This window comes from Scatophagus argus, chromosome 9 (genome assembly GCF_020382885.2).
Source record: "Scatophagus argus isolate fScaArg1 chromosome 9, fScaArg1.pri, whole genome shotgun sequence".
Taxonomy (NCBI): Eukaryota; Metazoa; Chordata; class Actinopteri; family Scatophagidae; genus Scatophagus; species Scatophagus argus.
Window position 1 is genome coordinate 26,263,448 of NC_058501.1, and position 26,873 is coordinate 26,290,320.

General features: G+C 44.7%; 1 protein-coding gene across 2 annotated transcripts; it reads right to left on the bottom strand.

The window, feature by feature from the left end:
* Positions 1-3,607: 3,607 nt before the first annotated feature.
* cmtm7 (CKLF-like MARVEL transmembrane domain containing 7) lies at positions 3,608-8,945 on the bottom strand. Of its 2 annotated transcripts, XM_046400055.1 has the most exons (5): positions 8,642-8,916; positions 7,755-7,931; positions 6,868-6,966; positions 6,256-6,337; positions 3,608-5,467 (listed from the first exon to the last, which is right to left on the bottom strand). In XM_046400055.1, the coding sequence occupies exons 1-5, from the start codon at positions 8,750-8,752 to the stop codon at positions 5,454-5,456; spliced, it is 483 nt and encodes a 160-aa protein (XP_046256011.1). In that variant the 5' UTR covers positions 8,753-8,916; the 3' UTR covers positions 3,608-5,453. The 2 variants fall into 2 exon arrangements, with proteins under 2 accessions (XP_046256011.1, XP_046256012.1); XM_046400056.1 differs by lacking the exons at positions 3,608-5,467; positions 6,256-6,337; positions 6,868-6,966 and adding an exon at positions 7,466-7,677 and having other exon boundaries at positions 8,642-8,945.
* Positions 8,946-26,873: the final 17,928 nt, after the last annotated feature.

Below are 26,873 nucleotides of genomic sequence, written 5' to 3' on the forward strand. Positions count from 1 at the left end.
TCGTTTTCTCTAAAACAAAATGAAATCACTTCACTTCTCCACCACAAACCGAAGACATACGCCACCTTTTTCAGAGTAGTTCACCTTCTCCACTTTGTTTCCTCACTGAAAGCACTGCAGCCAGTCAGCTGCACAACAACACAACATTAAGGCACTTTGGAGAGAAACTGAAATAATCTAAACTCTGTGGGAGTCAAGTCCACTGGACTCATCCTGTTTTAACGGTGATTCTGGTGTTACTATCAATGATCCAGAGCAATGATCCCGATCTGTCAACGGATGTTTCACTTAACATATTCATAAAATCTGTTATTTGAAGAAAGTTGAAACAGAAACTCACAGGCAGATCAGCCTTTGCACTTGGCACAACACAAACATCATGTCACATGGCCACATGTGTGTCCTCAGCCCCACATGACCGAAGGCTGAGCACGCATTGACATGTGGGTTATTAACTTTGTTATGAAAATATTTTCTGGTGATACACTCAGTTGGCAAACAAGGCAGATGAATTCACATTAAGTCAAAGACCTTTGAAAGAAACCGTCAGTGACGGCGTGTTGCACATCTGAACCATCTGAGGGCCTTATGAAGCAGCTAAAAAGGATCTTCAGAAGAGGCCTGCAGAATGAAACAGAGTTCCTTTAGAGGAACTGACAACATTTGTCCTGCCTGTTCATCACTTTGATTATGGCCTGATGCTTTGAGCATAAAGTAAGTTGTTGACCAAGAGGCTCATTCAGGCCAACACAAACTGTTAGAAATCAAAGATGGGCCAGGATTTCTGTCTCCATGCTAGCTGTTGACTTTAATGAAATTTCCTGATCAGGAAAAATCAAGTTTTGTTTGTTTGTTTACACCCACCGGAAAGTTGGGCTTCAAGCTTGACTCTTGACGTTGGAAACAGCAGTTAATGAAACACTGTCACTTCAGGTCCTTTCAATTGCTGCTTTGAGGCTTTCCCAGCAGAGAAGTTCTTATCACCTGCTGCTTATCAAAGCCAAACCCAAATTCAACTTCAAAGTTTAACAGTGGATGAGATGTCAACACGAAGATAATGTGATATGACTGAAAGGTCCAGAACACCGAATAAATGGACCATGAAGTGACCCTGTTCTGTCCACTGCTGTTTCCAAGGCAACAGGTGTACGATAACAAGGTTCAGTCTGATTGAGAAAGTCCTTTAAGTCATTAAACCATAAGATAAAATCATCCTTTATTGATCCCCAAAGGGGAAATTCTAGTGTTTAAGAATAAGAGTAAAATAATGAAGGCAAAATATACAACAGAAACAAAATATTCACACATACATACAAGTAGGTTGCCATGTAATATATAGTACAAATATAAATAATAATTCCTTTTTGGTTAAAAAACAAAATGGAATTCTGGTCACATGCATTATACTGATAAAAAAGGAAAAGTTTTGTTACTTGTCTGAGTTTATATTTTAACATCTGTATGGAGTCTGTATTTCCAACTTTCTTCACACAACAAAACTTTTCAGCTTCCACGAGATCATAAACCGTAACACATCACAGGTCGATCCAGTGCTTATGAGCCACCAGAGCCACCGTACCTCCCAGTGGACCAGCAGTCTCCCATCAGGTCACTTCACATCAATGAGAAATGCATAATCAGGAATCAGAAAATACATCAATGTGGAAATAAATAATGTAAACAGTCTGGTTTTGTCTGGCCCGGAGCGAGAATGAATATCTGATACAGAAATACTCAGAGATACAAAAAATTGAAACATCGAAACACACAGACAAAATCCGAAAGATGTCAATTATTTTGTCAAGTGAGAAACAAAGGCTTCATTCAGGCTGAATCATTTAACTGCTCAGATAAAACGGTATCAGCAGCTCAGAGGTTTTATCAGTGCAGCTACCACACAAGGAAAGCTTCAAGTGTCAAAACTAAAAGACAGCACATGTGGATATGAGGACATCACAGGAGGTCAGAAACAACACCTGAAAGTAAAGTGTTTGAGTGGCTGTGACTGTGAACACCCCTCGCAGTGTGCACGAACCGGATGTGGTCAAATCTTTGGCTTTTAGCTTTCAACTGCCGACTCTGAGAGCTTCAGGCATGCAGGACTTGACAATGTAAGGTCTTCTTGTGACCCGTTTTACTGCCAGCAGACCGCGTCTCGTTGATCTGCTCTGTTGATGCCTCGCTGCCCTCTCAAACTGTCGCCATCTTTTTTGACATAAAATGCATTCGGAAAGGAAGACCGCGCTGCCACACTACCTGAAACATGCGTGTGGAAGACCTTTGGACCACCAACGGTCTTCTGTTAACTCAGAGGTGCCGTGAATCGGTACAATTGTACAGCGTAGCTCAAATTAACTTCAAACAATTTATACAGACTTGTTCCAACTTGATTTTTGCAGCAGCAGTCCTGCTGTTGGATCATCTATCTTGAATGAATTTAACGTGGTAGGTTCAGGTAGGTTTTCTGGGTTAGTGTCCTAAGTCAGTGTCCTCATGAAGGAGTTTAAATTGCTGCAGTTTGTTGACCAGAGCATGACGAACAGTGAAGCTGTCGGATGGCTGAAATCACGATGAGGAAACCTAAACTCCCTGGTAGGTAGGTAGGTCAAAGTGAAACACCTGATTGTAGTCACATTAGACCAAACTCCCTCACTCCTCACAGGACACACTCAGATCAACATCTGAAGCTTCGCACTTTCTTTGGCCTCTGACAGACAGTAAGGCAGCAATTTGAGTAGAAACAACTCGACTTTTCTAACAGCTGAGGGACACCTTTTAGTTCTACAAATGTTTCTCAGAGGTGGCTTTCATTTGCGTGCAACCTCACTCAGCTGGTCTACACAGCAGTCCAGATGTTAGCTGAGTGCCATACAAAGGCGTCTGGTAAATATGGAAATTAAAGGCACTGACCTCTGTATGTTCCAGTCAAATTAGGCCAGAAAGAGTTTGTTTAGGAAAACCATTAGATTTAAGGTTTTAAATTCCCACACAAACAAAGATGTCACTATGTTAGCTCAGGTGGCTTTAATTTAGGTCCCTCTCGACTTTATTGTTCCTGTCCATCAAACAGTTAATGATGTTACCTTGGCTGTCAGGTGAAACTCCTGAGTAAAATCAGCTCTCAGCTTTGGCGTAGAAAACATGAAAGCTTTTCAAACACTGACCAGCTCATTTCAGAATGTGGTTTTCACTGCAACCGAACGTCCACCAGAGACGTTTGTAGAACTAAAAGATGAAAAGCCTAGACTGTGAGCTGCTGGATCACACGATCATGAAGATGTGTGTTGATTGGCACAGACACTCTGATTGGTCAGAAAACTATGGAGCTGTGGTTATGTGACATGGAAATCTGTTCGATCTTACGAACTGTTTCCAGTCACCCAATGAAAGCACAGATCAATAAAGTCAGACAAACAGTAAAATAGTCCACCGTGTGAGGACGAAGTATAGGCCAAAGAGGAATGTTACAGATGTTGTGCTTGAACAAAGAGCACCAAACAACGCAAAAGGAACTGATTCTGGTGTCCAGGTGTTTGTAGGATCTCCAGTTATCAGCCCGTGTCTGTTCAATTAATCTGCTAAGAACATTTAATACCACAGTGCGATGTCATCAATCTGTGAGAGGTCAGATTTATTGATCCATTTTAATCAGTCTGTGAGAAATTAACTCATACAAGTTTGATGAGTACATGTGAACTTTTTTTATGTCTCTGTATAAACCATGCGCTTACTTAAAATAATCTATAGGCACATTTCATTAATCAGTATGTCAATTTCCCTAATACCTGTATATTTTGTTGTTCTCCTGACATGTTTTATTTCATTCATCTGTGCAGGCTTCATTAAGATTTCCACAGCAGTCGTTTGTCCTGCTGCTTGGCTCCACAGACACCATTAAGCCTATTCACTTCATTGTGGACTGTTACTGCAGCGCTTTCTGAGTTAACTTAATTCAGAAGGGTTAAAGGTTGTTCTTTAAAGGCACCAAAGACAGTTGACAGGTGGACAGCATATTGTAGACACACTACATAAACGGTCGATACTGAACTGCTGCTGCTGAAGCTAATATCCACGGGTAACGTGTCCTATGAGACGTAAACGTGATGCCTGAACACACAAACGACAACTTCCTTCACTTCAGTAAAACTAAATGATTATTTTAGCATAAATGATTGTTTTCAGCACAGTCGTAAAACCAGCCTGCTGTTGCCGGGGTGCTGCTGGCGTTATTCTGTTTTTCTTCTCGTCAACAAACAGAACAGAATAAAAACAACAACACGTCAGTCTGTCTCTGAGGATGGCCCCTCACCTCGGAGCTCATTGGCTCCTACTGAAGACAAATAATTAATTTAGATGTTACAACGGCTCACTGTAGGGGAACTATTTTCAGTGGCGGATGAGTCCACATGTGAATGGCACAAGCTCAGCAATGGTTTGGTTCTGACAATATTTGTTGACAAAAATACAGATTATCACCAGACTTGTTCTGAAACAGACCCAGCATCTTCTCTTGTTTTTTTTGTTTGCATTGTTAGCATGCTAATGTTGTTTCAGTTAACATGGAGTGTTAGCATGCTGTTGTTTTTAGCACACATTAATATTAGCCCCTGAGTGATGTTTTAGCATGCTAACAAAGTCATCAGCATGCCATTTATTTTCCATAAAAAGTTAGCGTGTTAATGTTTGTTAGCACACTAAATAAGGAGAATCTTTGCAAACAAATATTTAAGTGTGCTAGCAAAAATTGCGTAGCAAGCTAAAAGGGCTAAACTGAGCCTCATTTCATAGATGGCCGTTTAAGAAAAGTGAGTTTAAAAACAGCTGAACACAACTGGTCCAGACTGTTTCTACTGGGCTAGTGAGTAAAAAAAGCAGGAAAGGAGGAAACGATCAAATGAATTGTGAGTCAGAGATGTGATTGTGGCCTACATTCAGACCTGTGACACGTCGGGGGGAAATCGTCAGGGGTGCTTTATGGCACACAACAGGAAGGGGGCGCTGTTCACTCAGAACTTTAAAGCTCTGATGGGGAAGGAGGAGAGAAACTTCGGAGAAAAAAGTTTAAAATGTTAACCTCAAGCACGTTGGGGCAGGAAGCAGCAGGGCTGATGGAAAATGTAGTCCAACAATACCACATGACGTGGCGTGATTTTACCAAATGTGTTATTGATACACTGATGATTAAATGTGACACTGAGCACCTTCAACGTGAGAAAATAAAAAGTACTGAGTAATATCTGAATACTAATGTAACTACTGTCCTTTCTGTGTTAATAAGGAATATTTATGTAACAACGACTGGTCCTGGATCAGCTGTTCCATTACCTCTGCAATCTGCAATCAAACCTCTCCAATCAGGTGATTTATCCAAGTGGTTGCATGTGGCAGAAAATTGGTCAGGGCAAAGCAAACTGCCAACACAGCCACCCGTTTCCTTCAAGACAGGTCGCTCATTAGACTGCTGCACCTGGAAGGAGGGAGGGAGGGAGGAGAAAGAAAAGTTGGAATGACTATAGTGAAAATAATTTCTGTCGTGTGAATGTGACTCACATGTTTGATTATGGTTGGTTTTCTGAAACACACAGTAAGTGTGTTCAGTGTCGGCAGAAACGCTGATGTTCCGCCTCTCAGTTCCCCTTTAACAGTGGATCATCACTTCACTAAACAAGCTCACGTCATGTTGACTTTAAACCAGATAGCTTCACTCAAGTTTGAACCGTTTGCATCCAAACATGTCAAACAAGCTGTTCGGTGTTCCGTCGGCTTGTGACACGAGTCAGTACTGCAGTTTCATTATTCAGTATCCTGTCAGTCTGTCTACCTCCCTCCAGAACAGCTGGGTTTCCACCACTAATCCTGGTTTACTTTAACTGGTTTAAAATGTCCTGTTGTCCTCAAGTGTCATGGAAACTTCCAGCATCAAAAACATGCAGCTGTTTCTGCCTTCAGACAGAGGATGAGTGAAAACAACATCTGACTTCTGACTATGAAACCAGACAAACAGACAAGAAACTCTTCAGGTTCTGTTTTGCTTCTCGCTGCATATTTTACAACACGTCACTCACTGTCATCAGTCTATCACTCTGCTCTTTTGTTCACACAGATCTGCAGAGAGAATGTTAACATCACGATCTGTATGATGACTCTCCAATCAATTCATCAGATACTGGATATGAGGAGACGAGGAGCAACTGCTGTTTATCCACAATTCAACAAAAACACATAAAATGTACGAAATGACAGGACCCCACTTACCAGTCTGATGAGAGCCGCAGGCCACACTGTAAGATGTCCACAAACTAACGGCCATGAGGAACGTCGCTATGAACCCAAACACCTGCAGGCAAACACACATACTGACATGAAACACAACAATCCAGCATCTTACTGCACAGACAAAGCAGTGGATGTTGTCACTTTTTCCGTTTCAGCCTCTGTGGTTTTCTCTAAAACAGCACAAAAGTCTGAAAAGCAGTCGTGAAAGTGAAGATTCCTCAGAAGAAACAGCACAACTTCCTGTGACCAAAGCCAGAACGTGACGTTTTAGTGTGGAGGTCTCACTCTGCCTCTGCTTTCAGGAACCACAGACTTTATAAAAACTTTATATGCAGCTATTAGGTCCACTTCCTGATCTTCTCTGGTGCTTTTGCCTGCAGCATCACAAGCAAAAGTCTGTGGCTTGCGCTAACGTTCAGAACTCATAACTACAAACATCAGCCTGCCAGCTTCACTTCATGTCCAGATGTGCTGGTGCTGAATGTCTGTGATCTCCTCCTCCTGAATCAACTATTTAAAGTCCCTTTAAATATGCAGCTCATCAGCTGCATGCAGTAACTGAGATATCCCAGCGTCTTTGCGGTTACGTACCGATGCAACCACCAATGCCGAAACTCCTTCACTCTTCACAGCAGCGATGATGGAGGCGATGAAGATGAGGACGGTGCCGACGGAGTAATGAAAGAACTCCTGAAACAGCAGACAGACGAGACACTGAGGAGGCAAACGAGGAAATGCAGCACAAGGCAGCATCACCAGGATCAGACTGAATCTCTCAGGCTGAACACGTAACTGTTACTTCATCAGTCAGAACTGATTGAAATGGTCCAAACTACACATTCAAATCCGAGCTGAGAGCTGCTTTTGGGGCAGCAGTGGCCTAGAGGTTGGAGAAGCGGCTTGTGATCGGAGGGTCCCCACCGGACGGGGCAGGAAAAATTTGGGTGTGGTGGAGAGATTAATGCGAAAAAAATGCCCCCCCCCCCATTAGCCGGCTGATGTGCCCTTGAGCAAGGCACTTAACCCCCCAATATGCTCCCCGGGCTCTTGATGCTGCCCACTGCTCCTGTGTGTGTTTCAGTGCATGTAATTTGCCGGGTGTTGCATGTGTGTGTTCAACTAAGGATGGGTCAAATGCAGAAGACGAATTCAGTGTGTGTGTGTAAAAATATGTATACTGTCAATAAAGCTGATTCTTCTTAAAATCAACAGCCGCTCTGTGACCGATGACAAACACAAAATGTACCATTTATGTTCCATTTATTTGTGTTCAACTGTTTGAACAGACAAATTTATTGGAAAATGTGTCTCTAATGTAAACTGAACTAAGGCGGGGTTGAAGCCTGGAAGTTTGTATTTATTACACAGGCCTCCTTCCTCACTTCCTCTTATCCTGTTATCCTGCTGATCCAACAGTCAGTCTGCGTTACGACTATTTTCTCTTGCATACATACATCTAAAAGTTTTGTTGTGCTCACCGTCAGCGGCCAGTTGATGCAGGGCATCTTCCCCTGCAGTCTGAACAGGTGCATGAGGAAGAAGATGAGCAGGGCGATGAGGAACCACAGGGCCACCACCTCGAAGTACTGGAAGGCCGCCCAGCTGGGCCATCCCCGGACACAGTGTACGCACAGGAAGACGATGAGCAGGGCGACCTGCGACAAACCAAACTGATCACACACTGAAGCCTGAAGCCTGGAGGAAAGAATCCAACCAACAAAGAGTCAGTCCGTCTCTGAACACTGTCTGACTTCCTGTTTGTCCACTGGTTCCACCTGAACGAGGAAAACTTGACACATGGTCTCTGAGTGTCCCATGAACACCGAATGTCACATCAGTGATGAATAATAAGCTGACTGAGGACCCTGTCCACCAGAGAGCAGCAACAGGAAGGTTTGTATACTTTCAATGTACCACTCAGCAAGTCCCCAACAAAAAACTGTTTGACTGAACATAAGATAATTTATCCTTTTGTTTTAATCACTCATAGTAATATTGGTGAGGCTCAAGAAGAAGAAAATGATTCTCATCCTCAGCAGACAATCTGACACCACAAACACACCACACAGTGGAGATGTTTGTCTTAAAACCTGAACATTTAAATTTTCTGACCAAAGAAAATAATTTTCTAAAAGGCTTTAACTTCATGTGTCATAATATCCCAGTTTAATGTACTCACATTAAGTTGTTACGCAGTCTTCACGTCACTATGTGGTGTGCTGTAATTGCTGACAGTTAAATTATTTGCTACATTAACACATTCAGCTAAAGCTGACTGTCCTCACACAGACTGCATGAGAACATAGAAGCTAACTGCTAACAGCTAACGTTAGCATGTCCCGGTGTGTCGGTGTGAACATCTCACCAGCTGTCCCATCTTGAGCAGTCCCGGGATGGTGCGGGTGTAGCCCACGTTCAGGACACCGTCACCGGATGTCCTGCTGCTTGGTGTGGTGGTGATGACGGTGTGCGACATGTCGGCGCTAAACGACACGACGTGAATCAATCTTTACTCAAGTTCAGCTGCTGAAGGGGGGTCCGCTGGAAAACGTTACTGCGTGCCCGTGTGCGTTACACCCATGTCAAGACAAACCGGATACACGCGACGAGTTCCGGAGAGACGTTTCAGAATAAAAGCTACGGTTAGGCACATTGCGGCTGAAGCTTTTAAAAATACGATTTACTTTTATAGCTGAATGCATTACAAGAAGTACATTTCAAAAGCCTGTTATTGTTCCTAACGCCGGCGCTGAGCACCGAGAAAATGAACACTTAGTCATAAACAGTAGTGGAATGTAGCCAAGTACATTCACTCAGTTCCTGTACCAAAGTACAAAGTCACTGAAGTGCTCCACGCTTCAGACGAGCTGGAAGCTGCGTCGTCATGGAGCTGAGGAGAGGCTGGTGTTTCAGGCTTTACACGTCGCTGTAGCAGGAGGTACAGGTGAAGGTGTAGTGGGGGATGTTTATGGATACGAAAAGTTTTTCTTCTACTACTACTTTCTACTCATTTTCTACTTTGACTTTGTGTCATTAAAATACTGTATAAATGTATTAATTGTGATATGGTGATATGAAAACATCGCCCATCGCTGATAGAAAACGTTTTTTTTTTTCACTCGGGGTTTAAAAGCCGCAGAGCAGCTTCCATACCTTTATTTTGAAATGAACGCCCTGTGAGTGTGTCATGGCTGAGCGTATCAACATTGACGCATGTGTGTGTGTGTAAACACTGCAGCAGCAGCAGTAGTTCCAGAGCTTTAGAGAAACACGTTCAGTCCAAACACACGATTGTTCTCAGATCAGTGATGAGACAGAAGGCTTCTGTCTGGACGTTTCTCCTCAGATCGACCACAGGACGGACTGATCCAGGATCAGTGATGAGACCACACGGCAGAGGACACACGGGAAAAACAAAGAGGTTCACGCTGATATTCTCAGTGCTTTTGAAGCTTTCGCTCTCAGCCTGTGGGCTTCATTGTGGGATGGAGCAGCTCAGTTGTCATGCAGATGCTTTAGTTGTTAAGTTGAGGATCCACTTTGTATAATCTTTGTACAAAATGTACCCCTAACTTACAATAACTACATTTCTGACTTGTAAATGCAGTACATGTCTAAAAGTATGTGGACACCCAGTTGGACACCCAGTTGGAATTACTTTTTCTGGAGATTGCTCTACCTGGCCGAAGGAGATCCTGCGAGACGCGGACAATAACAATGGATCTACACCTCCGCGGAAAAGCAGGAAGAAACACCGAGGGAAAAGGGCCGGAATACGCAACAGACTAAGAGAAAGCGCACATCGCCAACCGCTGCCCAGTATCCTGCTGGCTAATGTCCAGTCCCTGGACAATAAGCTGGACGAGATCAGGGCCCGAGTGCGCTACCAGAGGGACATACGGGACTGTAATGTTCTTTGTTTCACCGAAACATGGCTGACCCCCGCTGTGCCAGACCACGCCGTTCTTCCTGACGATACGTTCTCCGTGTTTCGTATGGATAGGACCAAGGACTCTGGTAAAAGTAAAGGGGGTGGCGTGTGCTTCATGACCAACAACAACTGGTGTGACCCGAGGAACATATCAGTTCTGTCCCGTTCCTGCTCGCCGCATCTGGAACATCTGGCGATTCTCTGTCGGCCCTTCTACCTGCCCAGGGAGTTCACTTCAGCCGCCATTGTTGCTGTCTACATCCCACCACATGCGGATACGGACACTGCTCTGGCTTCACTACATGATATCATTAGCAAACACCACAGCAAACACCCGGACACTGCCCTCATAGTGGCGGGGGACTTCAACAAGGCGAACCTGACAAAGGTTATGCCGAACTTTTTCCAACATGTGACATGCCCAACCCGGGGTGTTAACACGTTGGACCACTGCTACACTCTCCATAAAGACAGCTACAAAGCCACAGCACTACCGGCTTTTGGTAAAGCGGACCACGCCGCCATCTTCCTCATGCCAGAGTATAAACAGAAGCTAAGGGCGGTTGCTCCGGCAACGAGGGAGGTCAGGCGCTGGACCGACCAATCAGAGGCCATGCTGCAGGACGCGCTGAGTGACGTGGACTGGGACATGTTTGAGAGGAGCTCCGGAGATGACGTCAGTTTGTTTACGGAAGTGGTGACGGACTTCATTGTTAAGCTTATAGATGATATCGTTCCCGTGGTGACTGTGAAGGTTTTTCCTAATCAGAAACCGTGGGTCGATAAAACTATTCGTGAGGCTCTGAAGGCTCGAACCACTGCCTACAATGAAGGACTCATCTCCGGCGACATGGTCCCGTACAAGGCAGCGTCCTACGAGCTCCGGCGGAAGGTGAGGACGGCGAAGCGGCGGTACAAGGACAGAGTGGAGGCTACACTGGGCGACCGGGACAGCAGACGGATGTGGCAGGGACTTCGGACCATCACTGACTATAGAGGACGGAAGGATTCACCGGCTGCAGCGGATCCTGCGATAGCGGAGGAGCTGAACTCTTTCTTCGCACGCTACAACACCGCTAGCGCCGCGGCTAATGCTTACGCGGAGGAGCCTGGCAGTAACTCCGGTGAGTCCCGCTTGCTGTCCGTCTCAGAGCACAACGTGAGGACAGCTCTGAGACGCGTGAACAGCAGGAAAGCTGCTGGCCCTGATGGCATCCCCGGGCGTGCACTGAGGGCATGCGCAGATCAGCTGGCTCCCGTCTTCACCTCTATATTCAATATGTCCCTGGCTCACTCTGTTGTCCCTGACTGCTTCAAACGCTCCACCATCATCCCCGTACCCAAAAAGCCCAACCCTGCCTGCAACAACGACTACCGCCCTGTTGCCCTCACCTCGGTGGTAATGAAGTGCTTCGAAAGACTGATAAAGGACTTCATCTGTACTTCATTGCCTGCTTCTTTTGACCCCCTCCAGTTCGCCTACCGCACGAACAGGATCACCGATGACGCCATCAATCACGTCCTCCACTCCACCCTCACCCACCTGGACAGCGGTTTGGGGAACTATGTGCGGCTGCTGTTCATCGACTACAGCTCCGCATTCAACACCATAGTTCCCCACAGACTGGTCTCTAAGCTCAGGGACCTGGGGCTGAACTCCTCACTCTGCTCCTGGGTCCAGAGCTTTTTGACTGACAGGTCACAGGTAGTGAGGATTGGTAAACACACCTCCAGCCCACGCACCCTTAACATCGGCACCCCCCAAGGATGCGTCCTGAGTCCTCTGCTTTACTCCCTCTACACCCATGACTGTAAAGCCATGCACCCCTCCAACATCATTGTAAAGTTCGCCGACGATACAGTGGTGGTAGGTCTGATCTCCAATAACAGGATAACGGCCTACACGGAGGAGGTGGATGCTCTGGCATCATGGTGTCGTATGAACAATCTAGACATGAACGTCCACAAAACCAAGGAGTTGATTGTGGACTTCAGGAGGGAGAAGCAGAGGAGCCATCATACCCCTCTCAGGATTTATGGGACACTGGTGGAGAGAGTCAGCAGCTACAGGTACCTCGGCGTCCACATCTCCGAGGACCTGACATGGACCACCCACATTTCCACCCTGGTGAAGAAGGCGAGGCAGCGGCTGTATTACCTCAGGCGACTGAGGAAATTCAGGGTCTCCACAGCGCTGCAGAGAACCTTCTTCACTGCAGCCATACAGTCTGTGCTTACTGGGAGCATCACTGCCTGGTATGGCAACTGTACGGCACAGGACAGGAAAGCTCTGCACAGAGTGATCCGCTGTGCTGAACGGACTACCAAGACAGCATTGCCCTCCATGCAAGAGGTGTATGCCAGCAGGTGTACATCCAGTGCACAGAGGATTTTAAAAGACACAAACCACCCGCACAATAGACTCTTTCAGTGGCTGCCATCGGGGAAACGTCTCCGGTCCCGCATGGCCAAAACTGAAAGACTGAGGAAGAGTTTCTTCCCCCAGGCCATCAGGACACTGAACTCTCTTTCCCCCACTTAACCCACCCTCCCATACACACACATGCATACATGTATACTATGTATACGATATGTATATTTATGTATATTTACATTCCCTCTGACACTGAGGTTAGATCTCTATCTTTACTTTACTTTATTTTATATTTTTATTCTTTATTCTTTATTTTTTATTTTATTCTATTCTCTTGTATTTTTGCACAGTTGTTAAAAGGAGTGTTGTTTTTTTCATTTCACTGTGGATGCACATCCACATGTGACAAATAAAGAATTCTGATTCTGATTCTGATTCTGACACCCAAAATCAAGGATTCAAAGATTCAATGATTCAAGAAACTTTATTGTCATACCAGCTCACATTCACATGTTTATGGTACGAAATTAGGACTCAGGTCCCGGGAGCAGTAAGTGACTATAAAAATATAAAGTACGAACATTTAAATAAGCTAAACCTTAAATAAGAAGCCAGTACAACATACATAACATACGGTTTTCATCAATCATTCCAACCTACCCATTTACTGTATTCAAGCCATTCAAGCAGTAAAAGTACTAATACCACACCATGCAAACACCCCACTACAAGTAAAAGTTCTGCATTCAAAACCTTATTGAAGTGTTCTCTCTAACCTCCCTATCTCTCCTTTCTCCTCTCTCTCCCCTCTCTCTCCTCTCCCCTCTCTCCTGTCTCTTCCCCCTCTCCTGTCTCTTCCCCCCTCTCCTGTCTCTCCCCTCTCTCCTGTCTCTCCCCTCTCTCCTCTCTCTCCTCTCCCCTCTCTCCTGTCTCTTCCCCCTCTCCTGTCTCTCCTCTCTCTCCTGTCTCTCCTCTCCTCCCTCTCCCTCCCAGGCAGTCACAGCAGAAGGCCGTCTACACTGAGTCTGGTTCTGCTCGAGGTTTCTGCCTGTTAAATGCCCCCCCCCCCCATTAGCCGGTTGATGTGCCCTTGAGCAAGGCACTTAACCCCCCAATATGCTCCCCGGGCGCTTGATGCTGCCCACTGCTCCTGTGTGTGTTTCACTGCATGTAATTTGCCGGGTGTTGCATGTGTGTGTTCAACTAAGGATGGATCAAATGCAGAAGACGAATTCAGTGTGTGTGTGTAAAAATATATATACTGTCAATAAAGTGATTCTTGCACATGCACACATGCATGTATTTGATGCTATGCTTCTTGTAATAAACTTTCCATACAAGTAAGACGGTGTCAGCTGAAATCTCCTTCAACATCTTCACATCGTTGCTATCAATTATACAACACTTGGTGATACTAAAGTACTAAAGTACTTAAAGTAAAAATACCCACAGTGCAGTAAAGTGTCAGTGTTTTACTATCTGATGGGATTTAGGGTTTATGGGGGGGTAAGAGTACGATAGGACTTTATTACAGCATCACAAGGATAACAAAATAAAAGTGCAGATAGGTCAAGTAAAAAATATGCAAAGTAAAAATATGGGGATATTTGCACTTCTTTTTAAAAGAAACTATACAAAAGCACACACAATATTCAGTGTTTCATGGTTTTAAATTGTTTGCAGTAAAAAGCCACTGTCCTGCACTTGGGGATTATTGCACGTGACTTATTGAGGTTCAGTTTGCGGTGGACTCATGGGGTCTCACAGCAGCAGGGAGGAAGGACCTGCGGTGACCCTCCTTCACACACTTGGGGTGAAGCAGCCTGCCACTGAAGGAGCTGCCCAGTGCTGACAGAGTTTCATATATGGGGTGGGAGTTGTTCTCCAGCAGAGAGGACAGCTAGCTGTTCATGCTGCACATTGTACTTTACTGCTGTACATGTTTTAACTAGGAGTGCAACTGTCTGTCTGCCTGTCTGTCTGAAATGATATTTCAGAAGACATGAGCCAACACTTAACATATCATATGTTCTGGTTGTTCTCTGAGTTGTGAAGCTAACTTTCGTCCATGTCGAGGGGGAAGTTCTGTTCCTGTCTAATTGGATTTCGGTCCTGACTAAGGTCTATTTTAATGCTGTGCTGTTTTTACATCCTGGATTGTGTGGTTTCTGAGACACCAGAAGACCTCACTGGATTCTGGAGTCTATCCCCCAAGTCAAATAGCAGGTCTTTAAGACAAGTCCAAGTCGTTAAAGGTAAAGAAAAGAAGAGCAAGTTTAAGCGGTCTGAGTTGAGTTGATAACTTGTCATGATCAGTTCCATCTGTGCTGCCCTCCAACAAGGCTTTGGACTGCAAGGCTGAATCAAAATGCTCTCATTCATAATTTAAACTGCACCCTCAGCAGCACTAAACCTGTAGGAGAGACAACAGGTAACAGGATTGGTGTGTCTGCAGAGCCCAGATGAAGACCTCAGCCCACCATCAGCTAATACATGTCAAAGTGATGGAGCCTCAGTGGGTGAAGCTGCCCTGTAGTGACTGGATTTCACTGTTAGTCCAACTCTTCTCTCCTCTTCTCTCCTCTCCTCTCCTTCCCTCTTCTCTTCTCTTCTCTCCTCTTTCCTTCCCTCCTCTCCTCTCCTCTCCTGTCCTCACCTCTCCTCTCCCTCTCTTAAGACAAACTGCTTGTAAAAATGGGTTATACAAATAAAGTTGTCTTGTCTTGTCTAAAGAACCAGGAGCTTTGTTCTGTCTGATGAGTCAATCACAAGACAGATCCTGGTCCTTAACATCCCACATTAAGACCTCATGATTTCCCTCTGAGGCCTCATGGGAGTCGTACTATCTGAGTGCTAAAAAAACGCTGTCTGTCAGTGTGGAGCAGCAGAAGGAGCAGAGATGCAAAACAGTTCTTTTCTACCACAGCAGCTTTGTTTGTCACCATGGAAATGTAACAACGGATGTTACCCAACTTAACCCACAACCCACATCCCGTGGCCACAAGGTGGTTCAACATACACCAGTGAATATACACACACACACACACAGACACACACAGTGTCACACACTGAGCAGCAGGAAGTGAAGCTGAAACCTGCTGCAGCTCTGGACCAAAAGCCGAGATCTGGACTGAGATGGTCTGTTCAGCTGACCAGAGGACAGTTCAGATCTTCTTTCACATCTGATCTTCAGTGTAATTTAATAGATCAGAGAACTTTTTAAAGATTTCAGTGTAGATTACGTTTTATTGCTGGAGCAAAGAACAACAAAACTGAGATGGCGTCTGGGCAGTCACTGATTTGATATAAGAGAAAGTCATACTTAACCTTAGAGACACTTTTTTGTTTCTTTCTGTCAACACATGGCTGTTCCTATCACCCCTTCTGTCTCACATCATCACTTCATCTTCTTATTTCCACAATGGAACCTGCACATTCGTTACTTTCAGTCGTATTCGATTATTTACCGCAAACCCTAACCCATGAGAGACGCTCAGAGCAGCATACTCTAACCTTAACCATCCTCTTCTTAGACACTGTTATTGTCTCTCTCAAAAAATAACTAGGTCTTTTATTAATATTATAGATTAGTGTATGTGAGCTTAATTATACCTTTTGTTTACACACATTTTGATTAAACAAAATATTCACCACCACATGCAGGGAGTTTGTTTGAGAGATTAGAGTTTCAGAACTGTCAAACGAAGGTGACTGAGCCACAGTGAAAGCCTCAACTGCACCGCAGCCGCTGCTCCCACTAAACCACTGAGGGGTTTTGGCTTATTTAAGATCTGTGCTTGAATATGAGACTGAACGAGGAGGATTCATCTGACTGGCCGACTTACATTTTCAAAAAGAGATACTTTAAAACACATTTTTAATTATTTAATTATTTGATTTAGTTTAGAGACACTTTGGTGTTTTTCTTCCTGAGTTGAACCTCTCAGACAAACATTTAAATGCTACCTTAACCCAAACATTTCACCTCTGAAATACCAGTGAAAGCTCTGCATGACCAAAAGTATGTGGAGAGCTGACCATGCGCTGCCAATGTGACAGTGTAACTTGATTGTGCCACTATGTTAATTGGGCATTAGTTTCCAGCACCGATGCTGATGAAGACTTGTTCAAGTCATCCAGCAGGTGGCAGCATTGATACGACACCAAGAGAGTTTTAAAAGATGAAAGTGAAAGTGACATATTTTGTCATTGGAAGGAACTCACTCCAACGAAATTCCTGCTCTGCATTTAACCCACCCAAGTGACGTGCACACACACACAGCAAACCCGGGGCAGTGGGCGACCGCGTGCAGCGCCCGGGGAGCAGTTGCTCAAGGGTACCTCAGCCATGGACACCGGTACGGGGAATCAAACCAGCGATCCACCGGTTACGGGTCCGACACCCTAACCGCTGATCCACGACTGCCCAATTATGAATTAATTATGAATTGCATCCTGCTGCGGTGTACTGTTACTACTACTGTTATTACTGTTACTGCTGTTACTACTCTTGCTGTTACTCACTGTTTCCACAATACAAAACTGCATCAAACAGGATTTTGATGTCCTGATGACAGTCGGGTATATAGAGACCTTCTAAACTCATTATATTTTCTACAGCCTTCTTGCAACCTGATGCTGAAGATATGTTCTTTTATCTTCCTGAAACATAAAAAAAAGCTTTTATGATTATGGATCAGCTGTTTCATTTCATTTAACGTCAGAGGGTCATTGAGACGTGACTTAGTAGTCTGTTGGGGAGGTGGGGGAGTAGAGATGGTAGTGGTATTGGGGAGGTGAGGGAGTAGAGGTGGTGGTGGTGTTGGGGAGGTGGGGGAGTAGAGATGGTGGTGGTGTTGGGGAGGTGGGGGAGTAGAGATGGTGGTGGTGTTGGGGAGGTGGGGGAACTGCTCAGTGGATCATGTTTGTGTCCCCCAGCAGCATAGGCCTATAGCAGCGTAGCTATGATAGAGATTAAAGATTAACAGTTAGTCACACCTGTTCTACCTGTGGCTGTCTGTCAAGAAGCGACTGTAACTATGCCTACCAGCCCTACACACTTTGTTTGAGACTAACTATATGCTTTACTAAACAGAAAGGTTTTAAGTCTGGTCTTAAAAGTGGAGGTGGTGGCTGCCTGTTAAACCCAGCTTGGCAACTGGTTCCACAGTAGGGGTGCCTGATAGCTAAAGGCTCATCCTTCTACTTTTATGAATTCTGGGAACTGCAAGTAAACCTGCACTTTGTGATCTGAGTGTTCTATTGGGAAAATATGGGACTATTAGATCCTGCAGGTATGATGGGGCGAGTCCATTTAGGGCCTTATAGGTAAGTAGGAGAGTTTTAAAGTCTATTCTGAATTTTACCAGAATCCAGTGAAGGGAAGCTAAGATGAGGGAAATATGATCCCTTTTACTGATTCCTGTCAAAACTCTAGCTGCTGCATTCTGGATCAGCTGCAGGCTATTAATAGAGTAATTTGGACATGTTATTAATAGTGAGTTGCAGTAGTCCAGCCTAGAAGTAACAAAAGCATGGAGCATCACTCTGAGACAGGACGGTCTTAATCTTAGCAATATCAGAATCAGAATCAGAATCAGAATCAGAATTCTTTATTTGTCACATGTGGATGTGCATCCACAGTGAAATGAAAAAACAACACTCCTTTTAACAACTGTGCAAAAATACAATTGACATGTACAAATATACACAAATAATAAGATAAAAGATACAAGTTAAAAAAAAATGGAATAGAATAGAATAGAATAAAAAATAAAAAATAAAGATAGAGATCTAACCTCAGTGGCAGAGGGAATGTAAATATACATAAATATACATATCGTATACATAGTATACAAGTATGCATGTGTGTGTATGGGGGGGTGAGTTAAGTGGGGGAAAGAGAGTTCAGTGTCCTGATGGCCTGGGGGAAGAAACTCTTCCTCAGTCTTTCAGTTTTGGCCATGCGGGACCGGAGACGTTTCCCCGATGGCAGCCAATGAAAGAGTCTATTGTGCGGGTGGTTTGTGTCTTTTAAAATCCTCTGTGCACTGGATGTACACCTGCTGGCATACACCTCTTGCATGGAGGGCAATGCTGTCCTGGTAGTCCGTTCAGCACAGCGGATCACTCTGTGCAGAGCTTTCCTGTCCTGTACCGTACAGTTGCCATACCAGGCAGTGATGCTCCCAGTGAGCACAGACTGTATGGCTGCAGTGAAGAAGGTTCTCTGCAGCGCTGTGGAGACCCTGAATTTCCTCAGTCGCCTGAGGTAATACAGCCGCTGCCTCGCCTTCTTCACCAGGGTGGAAATGTGGGTGGTCCATGTCAGGTCCTATTATGGTCAATATTATGGGGGTGAAAGAAGGCAGTCTAAGAGATCTGTTAAATGTGATGGATAAATGACACGTGATCAAAGATAACGCCGAGGTTTCTTGCAGTCGTACTGGGGGCCAAAGTAATGCCGTCCAGAGAGAAAATATTATCAGCTATTCTAGTTCTAAGATGTTTGGGGCCTAGGGTAAGGAAGATGGCGCCGGTGTGTGTACCTGGCCGCCTGCTGCTCCTACGGTATCTTGTGTTTTTGGTGTTCTTAACCCTTGCCATTACACAGATCAAGTCTCTGCTGGTGTACGATCGCCAATTCCTTTTAGATCTTAGACATAATGCCAAGACATTGGGTGCGTTTGAGCATGGTGGACAGAAAACTGTGCCCCCGCTTCTGGCGGGGATCCCGACTCACCTGTGTCGGGCCTTGGCTCTACCTCCTCGGCGGAAGCGTCTCCGCCGCCGCGGCAAACGCGGTGGTCGGCTGGTGAAGCTTAAGGCCTGGCTGGCAGGATCTTCGATCATCTCCCGGACAGAACTGGGATTAATCCATCCTTTCGTTGTGCCCCGGCGTTTCCTCGACCCCATCGGTGCCTGCCTTGTACCTGTCACCGGATCGTTTGCGGGACTCCAGCCTCGCCGCTCCTGCCCTCCTCGGCTTTCCCAGCGCGGGGTGAACCTCCGGCTCCTGAAGACGCTACCACGGTCTCGCAGATCCACCGAACCGCAGCCCCCGGCGCCCGCCAGGATCGGCCTGGTGAACGCCAGATCTCTGGCGAACAAAATGTTTATTTTGAGGGATTTCTTCAACTCTCGCGGCCTGGATTTTCTCTGCGTGACAGAGACTTGGACCGGTCCCGGTGAGTGCAGCCCTCTGATCGAACTTTTACCGTCCGGCTGCTCTTATTTTAACTCCCCGCGGACGTCGGGCCGTGGAGGAGGAACGGCGACTGTTTATAAAAATGATTTTAAATGTAGGCAGCGTGTCGTCTCATCCCCCTCTTCCAGTTTTGAGGCACATTTATTTGAGGTGGGCCGCTCCGATCCGGCCCTGTGTGCTGTAATCTACCGACCCCCCAAATACAACAAGGACTTTTTAAATGACTTCTCTGATCTGCTGGCTGAAATTATGACCAAGTATGATCGTGTCCTCCTTGTTGGGGATTTTAACATTCATGTGTGTTGTCCTGACAAGCCGATGGTGAAGGACTTTTTAAGCCTCATTGACTCTTTTAATTTGGTGCAGTATGTGTCTGGTCCCACACATGAACATGGACACACATTAGACCTTGTCCTCTCCCATGGTTTGTCTGTGTCCAACATGGAAAATTGTGACAATGTGTTTTCTGATCATTTGCCTGTGGTGTTTGACATTGCCTTTTCCTGCTCTGCAGTCAAATCTGCCGCTCCTGCTCGGAGCCGTCGGATTTTTAACCCTGCCACTGCTGGTCAGTTCTCGTCTGCTTTTAACCGACTGTGTGTTTCCTCTGGCTTACCATCTGCAAACACGGCGGAGCTAAATTCCTGGTTTCACTCCTCCTGCCGAACCATACTGGACTCTGTGGCTCCATTAAAAACGGTGCAGCTCAAAGTTAAACCTGAGCCATGGCTTAATGAGAAAACCCGCGCAGCTAGACAGGAGTGCCGAAAAGCTGAACGCAGGTGGAATAAGGACAAGCTGCAGGTCTCGTACCAAATCTTAAGAAACTGTTGGCGCTGCTACCAGAGCACTGTTAAGGAGGCCAAAAGACAATACCTGTCCAGGCTTGTTGAATCTAATCACCACAACCTGCGTGTGCTATTTAAAACCATCGAGGCTGTTTTTAATCCCCCCCAGGTGTGCATAGAGGCATCCCCCAAAATGTGCAATAGTTTCCTGCAGTTTTTTATTGACAAGGTTACTACTGCAAGGGCTCTCATCCCTACTACTGCATCTGACCCCTCTGACCTTGTCCCTTGCTCGGCTGTATTTGATTTGTTTGAGCCTGTGTCCCTGAAGGCCTTAGAAGATGTGGTTGACCGGATTAAACCATCAGGTTCTCCCTGTGACTCTATCCCGCCCCACTTCTTTAAAGATGTTTTCCCCAGTATAGGGCAGACGGTTCTGGCCATTATCAACAGCAGTCTGTCTTCTGGTGTTGTCCCCCAAAGTTTTAAACATGCTGTGGTACAACCCCTTCTCAAGAAACACAGTCTTGACCCTGGTGTGCTAGCCAATTTTAGACCCATTTCCAAACTGCCTTTCATTTCAAAAATCCTGGAAAAAGTTGTGTATACTCAAGTGAAATCATTTCTGGATGAGCACGAGGCCCTGGAGGTATTTCAGTCCGGATTTAAAACACTACATAGCACAGAATCAGCTCTATTAAGAGTTTTTAATGATATCCTTTTGGCAAATGACTCTGGAGACTATGTGACCCTTCTACTCCTTGACTTAAGTTCAGCTTTTGATACCGTGGACCACAGCATTTTAGTGCATCGGTTGCAGCTAGTAGGCATCTCTGGTACCGCCTTGGACTGGTTCAGGTCCTACCTGGCAAACAGGACTATGTGCGTAAGCCTTGGTGGTTCTGAGTCCCGCTCTGCTCCGCTGTTATATGGGGTTCCACAGGGTTCAATTTTAGGGCCCCTGCTTTTCTCACTGTACTTGCTGCCCCTAGGTTCCATCCTGAGAAAACATGGTATCTCTTTTCATTGTTACGCTGATGATACCCAGATCTATGTGCCACTGAAGAAGAAGGACGGGTTTTCCTTGAAACCACTTCTGTTATGTCTTGAAGACATTAAAGCCTGGATGTCTTTGAACTTTTTAAAATTTAATGAAAATAAAACAGAAGTGATGGTGTTCAGTCCCAGTGGCTCTCGTGAACCACTTCCTGTTGACTTAGGCCCCCTGCTGCCTTACAGGAAGCAAACAGTTTCAAACCTGGGTTTTAAGATGGACAGTGATTTTAAACTTGACCGGCAAATCGGTGCAATAGTTAAGTCCAGCTTCTTTCACCTTAGGCAGCTGGCAAAGGTGAAGCCCTTCCTTGCACAAAAGCACTTTGAAACAGTAATCCACGCCTTCATTACATCGCGGCTGGATTACTGTAACGCACTTTATCTTGGAGTCAGCCAGTCCTCCCTCGCGCGTCTCCAGGTAGTGCAAAATGCTGCTGCTCGCCTCCTAACTGGAACACGTAAGAGGGAGCACATTACTCCCATTTTAGCCTCTCTCCACTGGCTGCCTGTGCACTTTAGAGTCCATTTTAAGATTCTTTTATTTGTTTTTAAATCCTTAAATGGTCTCGCCCCGCCTTACCTCTCTGAGCTGCTCCGCCCATACACTCCTGCCCGGTGCCTCAGGTCATCTGAACAGTTGCTCCTGGAGTTACCAAGGGCTAAACGGAAGCTCAGAGGGGATAGGACCTTTTCTGTTGCTGGTCCCAAATTGTGGAATGACCTCCCATTATGCATTCGACAAGCCCCTTCACTGTCCGTTTTTAAAACACGTCTTAAGACCCATTTTTATTCCTTGGCTTTTAATCCAGCATGAGACCCTGTTTCTGTTTTTGCTTTAATATTATTTTAACATTGTTTTATCGTATATTATTGTTTTTATATTGTTCTTTGTTTTATATGTCTTATTTCATGTCTTATTTTATGTACAGCACTTTGTGTCAGCTGCAGCTGTTTTTAAAGGGCTTTATGAATAAAGTTGAGTTAAAGTTGAGTAGAACAATGACCTCAGTTTTGTCTGAGCTTAACAATAAAAAAAATGGAGGTCAGTCAGTCCTGACACAGCTCTGCTTCTTCAGGCTTTTAGGATAAGTACAGCTGAGTGTCATCAGCGTAACAATGAAAGTTTATGCCATGTTTCTGAATAATATTTCCTAGAGGGAGCATGTATAAGGTGAACAGGATTGGCCCAAGCACTAAACCCTGTGGAACACCGAAGTTAACCCGTATATGTGAAGAGGAAACAACATTAATGTGAACAAAGTGAAATCTATCTGATAAATATGATTTAAACCAGCCTGTTGCTGTCCCTGTGATCCTTGTCTCATGTTCTAATCTGTGTGATAAAATGCTGTGATCTACAGTGTCGAAAGCAGCACTGAGATTCAGTAGAACGAGTATGGAGACAAGCCCGCGGTCTGATGCCATGAGGAGGTCATTTGTAACTTTAACCAGTGCTGTTTCTGTGCTGTGATGGGCTCTGAAACCAGACTGAAACACTTCAAACAGACTGTTCCTGTGTAGGTGATCAATTAACTGATTTACAACCACTCTTTCAAGTATTTTAGACAAAAACGGGAGGTTGGATATCGGCCTATAGTTTGCTAAGATGTCTGGGTCAAGTGAAGGTTTTTTAAGTAAATGTCTGATAACAGCAGTTTTAAACGCCTGTGGTACATAACATGTTGTTAAAGACAAGTTGATCTGATCTAAGAAGGAAACGCCAATCAAGGGAAAGACGTCCTTGAGGAGCTTAGTTGGGATGGGGTCTAAGAGATATGTAGTTGGGTTAGATTTGTTAATGCTGGAGGTCAGCTCGGGGAGGTCTATGGACAGGAAGCTGTCCAGAGATGGAGTAGGATTAAAAGAGGTTTCTGGAAGTATATTGGCTATTCTGGGGAGATCTTTATTGATTTTTTCTCTAAAGTTAGTGATTTTATTGGTGAAGAAACTCATGAAGTCTTCACTACTAAGAGCTGCAGGAATACAAGGCTCAATAGAGCTGTGACTCTTTGTCAGCCTGGCTACAGTGTTAAAGAGAAAACATGGGTTGTTCTTGTTTTGCTCTATTAATGTTGAATAATAAGCTGTTCTGGCTTCACGAAGGGCCTTTTTGTATGTCAATAGACTATCTTTCCAGGCCCTCTGGGATTCAACTGATTTGGAGGAGCACCACTACCTCTCCATCCGTCTTGATGTTTCAGTGTTCGTATATTTGAATTATACCAAGGAGCTAGCCTCCTATGATTTGTAACCTTCTTTCTCAGTGGAGCAACCATATCTAAAACTGTGTGTACTGCGGCTACAGTGTTGTTGACAAGGCAATCAATTTCTGCAGGAGTAACATTTAAATCAGTACGCTCTGTTGTACTTGTACATGGTGCTGAGGGGAGCTGTGATGAGATTGTATCCCTAAATCTGTCTACACTATCTTCAGAGAGGCATCTGGTATAGTAGACCTTTTTGTTGTGTGCTATAAAGTCTGTTAGAGTTAGCTCAAAAGTTAGAAGTGAATGGTCTGAAAGGAGAGGGTTTTGAGGGACAACTAACAGGTTCTTAGTTTCTAGGCCATAGGTGAGAACCAGATCGAGGGTGTGATCATGACAGTGTGTGTGTGTGTGATGAATCAATGAAAGACCACATAACAAGCTCAGTTCAGACATATCAACAAAGTGGAAGACAAGCCTGTCCCATATGTCCCAGAAAACACAGAACAACAATTCTCTTACCTTGCTCGTGTCTGTGGAGATTCTCAGTCGCCCAGGTCATATTCACTCAAAGACTTAAAGCAGGGCGTCTGGACTAGAAGACGTTTCACTGCTGATGCAAGCAGCTTCATCAGTTCGGACTGAGTCTTACCTTGCTCACTGCTGAATGTTGATGGGAGATTAGAGGACTCCTGAAATAACAGAGATATCAGATAATTAAATCAATTCAGCTAGCAATCAAAGAGCTACATGGTTTAACTTTCTTTGTTAGCAGTTGACTATAAAACAGCTGATTTCGTTTCAGACACCATGCCGTGACTGTGAGGTTAGCATGAAGGTATCCATCTGAGCACAATGTTTCTGTAAGAAGAGAAACCCAAAACAAAACAGAGAATGAAACTCACAAGTCTCTTTCTGCTGGTTGGTGGAGCTTCTGTAACTGACATGTTGAGCTGTGAAGATAAAAATTTAAAAAAGTCCCAATACAGAGGCGGGGTACACCCTGGACTGGTTGGTGCAGTAACAACAAAGGCCAAAATTTTGTCCTGAGTTTGAACTAAAGGTGTGTTGACAGTCTTGTCTGTGGGGCTCCAGTCAGTACATACAGGCAACCACACTGGCAGTAAATGGAGACCAGTTCGTGTCAAGTCCTGGTTGTGGATGTGTGTGATGTTGCAGCTATCACGTCTGTTTGAGTCTCAGACACTTGAATTTCCCTGATGAAGGATTGATAAACTACTTCTTTAAAACCATTGAAATCTACTGCTAACCATATTAGCATTGTAGGTGCAGTAGTGCTGCTTAGTGCACAGCCATCTGGAGGTCTGCACAGCTTTAGTTTGCTGTAACGTGCCAAAGTGCAGCTCATAAGAACACTGTTAAATGTCAGCAGTGTTTTAGTCTGAAGCTGTAGAGGAAAACCACCACACATCTGGTTTTGTATGTTTGTACTCTTTAGTCTACATGTTGCTCACATCATTTCTTCTTTTAGGTTTTTAATCAGTCCAAACTTGTTGGAGGTTTTCAGAAAGGAGAAACTCTGTACGGTCTGGAATTATTATTTCTGTCATTATTTTGTTTTCTTGCCGAGCTTCCCTTGGTGCCCTGGTGTCCGGTGGGGTCGTTCCCCTTTTCTGTGTGCTTTGTGGCCCCTGGTTTCACTTGTTCCTCCTCGTGTGTGTGTGTTTGTACAGAATACGAGGGACTAGGGTTCCCCTCCCACTCGTGTGTGTTGCCGCACTATGTTCACTTTATGTCTTCATTGCCAGAAGCCAGGAGGTGAAACTCATTTCCATATCAGCTCCTACGTTTCAGATTTTATCCCTGTGATTGATTCTTCATTCTTTTCCTGTTTTATTGTGTCAAGTTCTGACTCAGGCAGGACTCAGATGTGAAGCATGTAAGAATATGCGCAGACTTACAGAATTACAACCTGGACTTCCCCAGGGCAGAGTGAAATAAACACAAAGGCTCTAAAAATTCTCCTAAAGAGTGTCTCCTCTATCGAGAGACACTCCGCTATGAAACATTAATTATCTCAAAGGAGATAAAAACAAAAGGCTATGAAAATTACTAAAGAAAAGAGCTACTACTCTAAAGAACTAAAAATCACTACAAAATTAGACAAAAACTGTGAAAATATATGATCTAAAGGGAAACCAAAAATCACTACTGCGGAGGAAAAACACACAAAGGACAAACCAGAAATCCTAAACTAAGGCAAACCTACACTGTGAACATTAAAGGAATTCTGATTCTGATTACAACAAAAAATCACTCTGTAAAAAACAGGAACAGAAATCAAGGCAAAGACAAGGCTGTGGCAAAGGAAAGGTTGGAGTGATCGCACCAAGACGACACACACTGGCACAGGACAAGGGAAACGCAGACTATTTGAACACATGGAGGTAATGGGGAACAGGTGGATACAATCGGGTAATCGGGGAGACAATCAGACTGGAGACACATGAGGAAGGGCAAGTGACCTGAAATGAGAGGAGTTACTTTTCAAAATAAAACAGAAAATGACGAGACATAAACCCAAAACAACCACCAATACCTCACCACGGTGTGACATACTGTGTGTGTTACCTTTTGTGTCTTTGCAGTTTCTGTTACCCAGTCCCTTGATCTCACTCCCCTCTAGACTCCACCCCCTCACTGCCCCTGTAGTTTCCCGCAGTTCAACCCTTAGTTCTCTGTTAGGTTGTCTTCCATCTCCCTGTGCGTACATCACCTTCTGTACAGATGTTACAGATGTTACCTTCCAGCCTTCCTCCTTGTGTCTGCTGTCTTGGTTTTTGGATTTTTCCTAACTGCCTGCCTGTACGTGTACTGTTGTTGGATGCTTTAGTGAAGACTGTGCTTTTCCGTACTGATGTTACGATTATGGCAGCACATCTACAGAAAGCCTAACATTAACTTGGTCACTTCCAATTAAAAAGGTTGTTGTTAGTTTCTAGCTGACTAACTTGCTGAAGGAAATGAAGCAAATCACTTTTTCTCTTTTCTGTTACTTAACTCACCAACTTTTAAG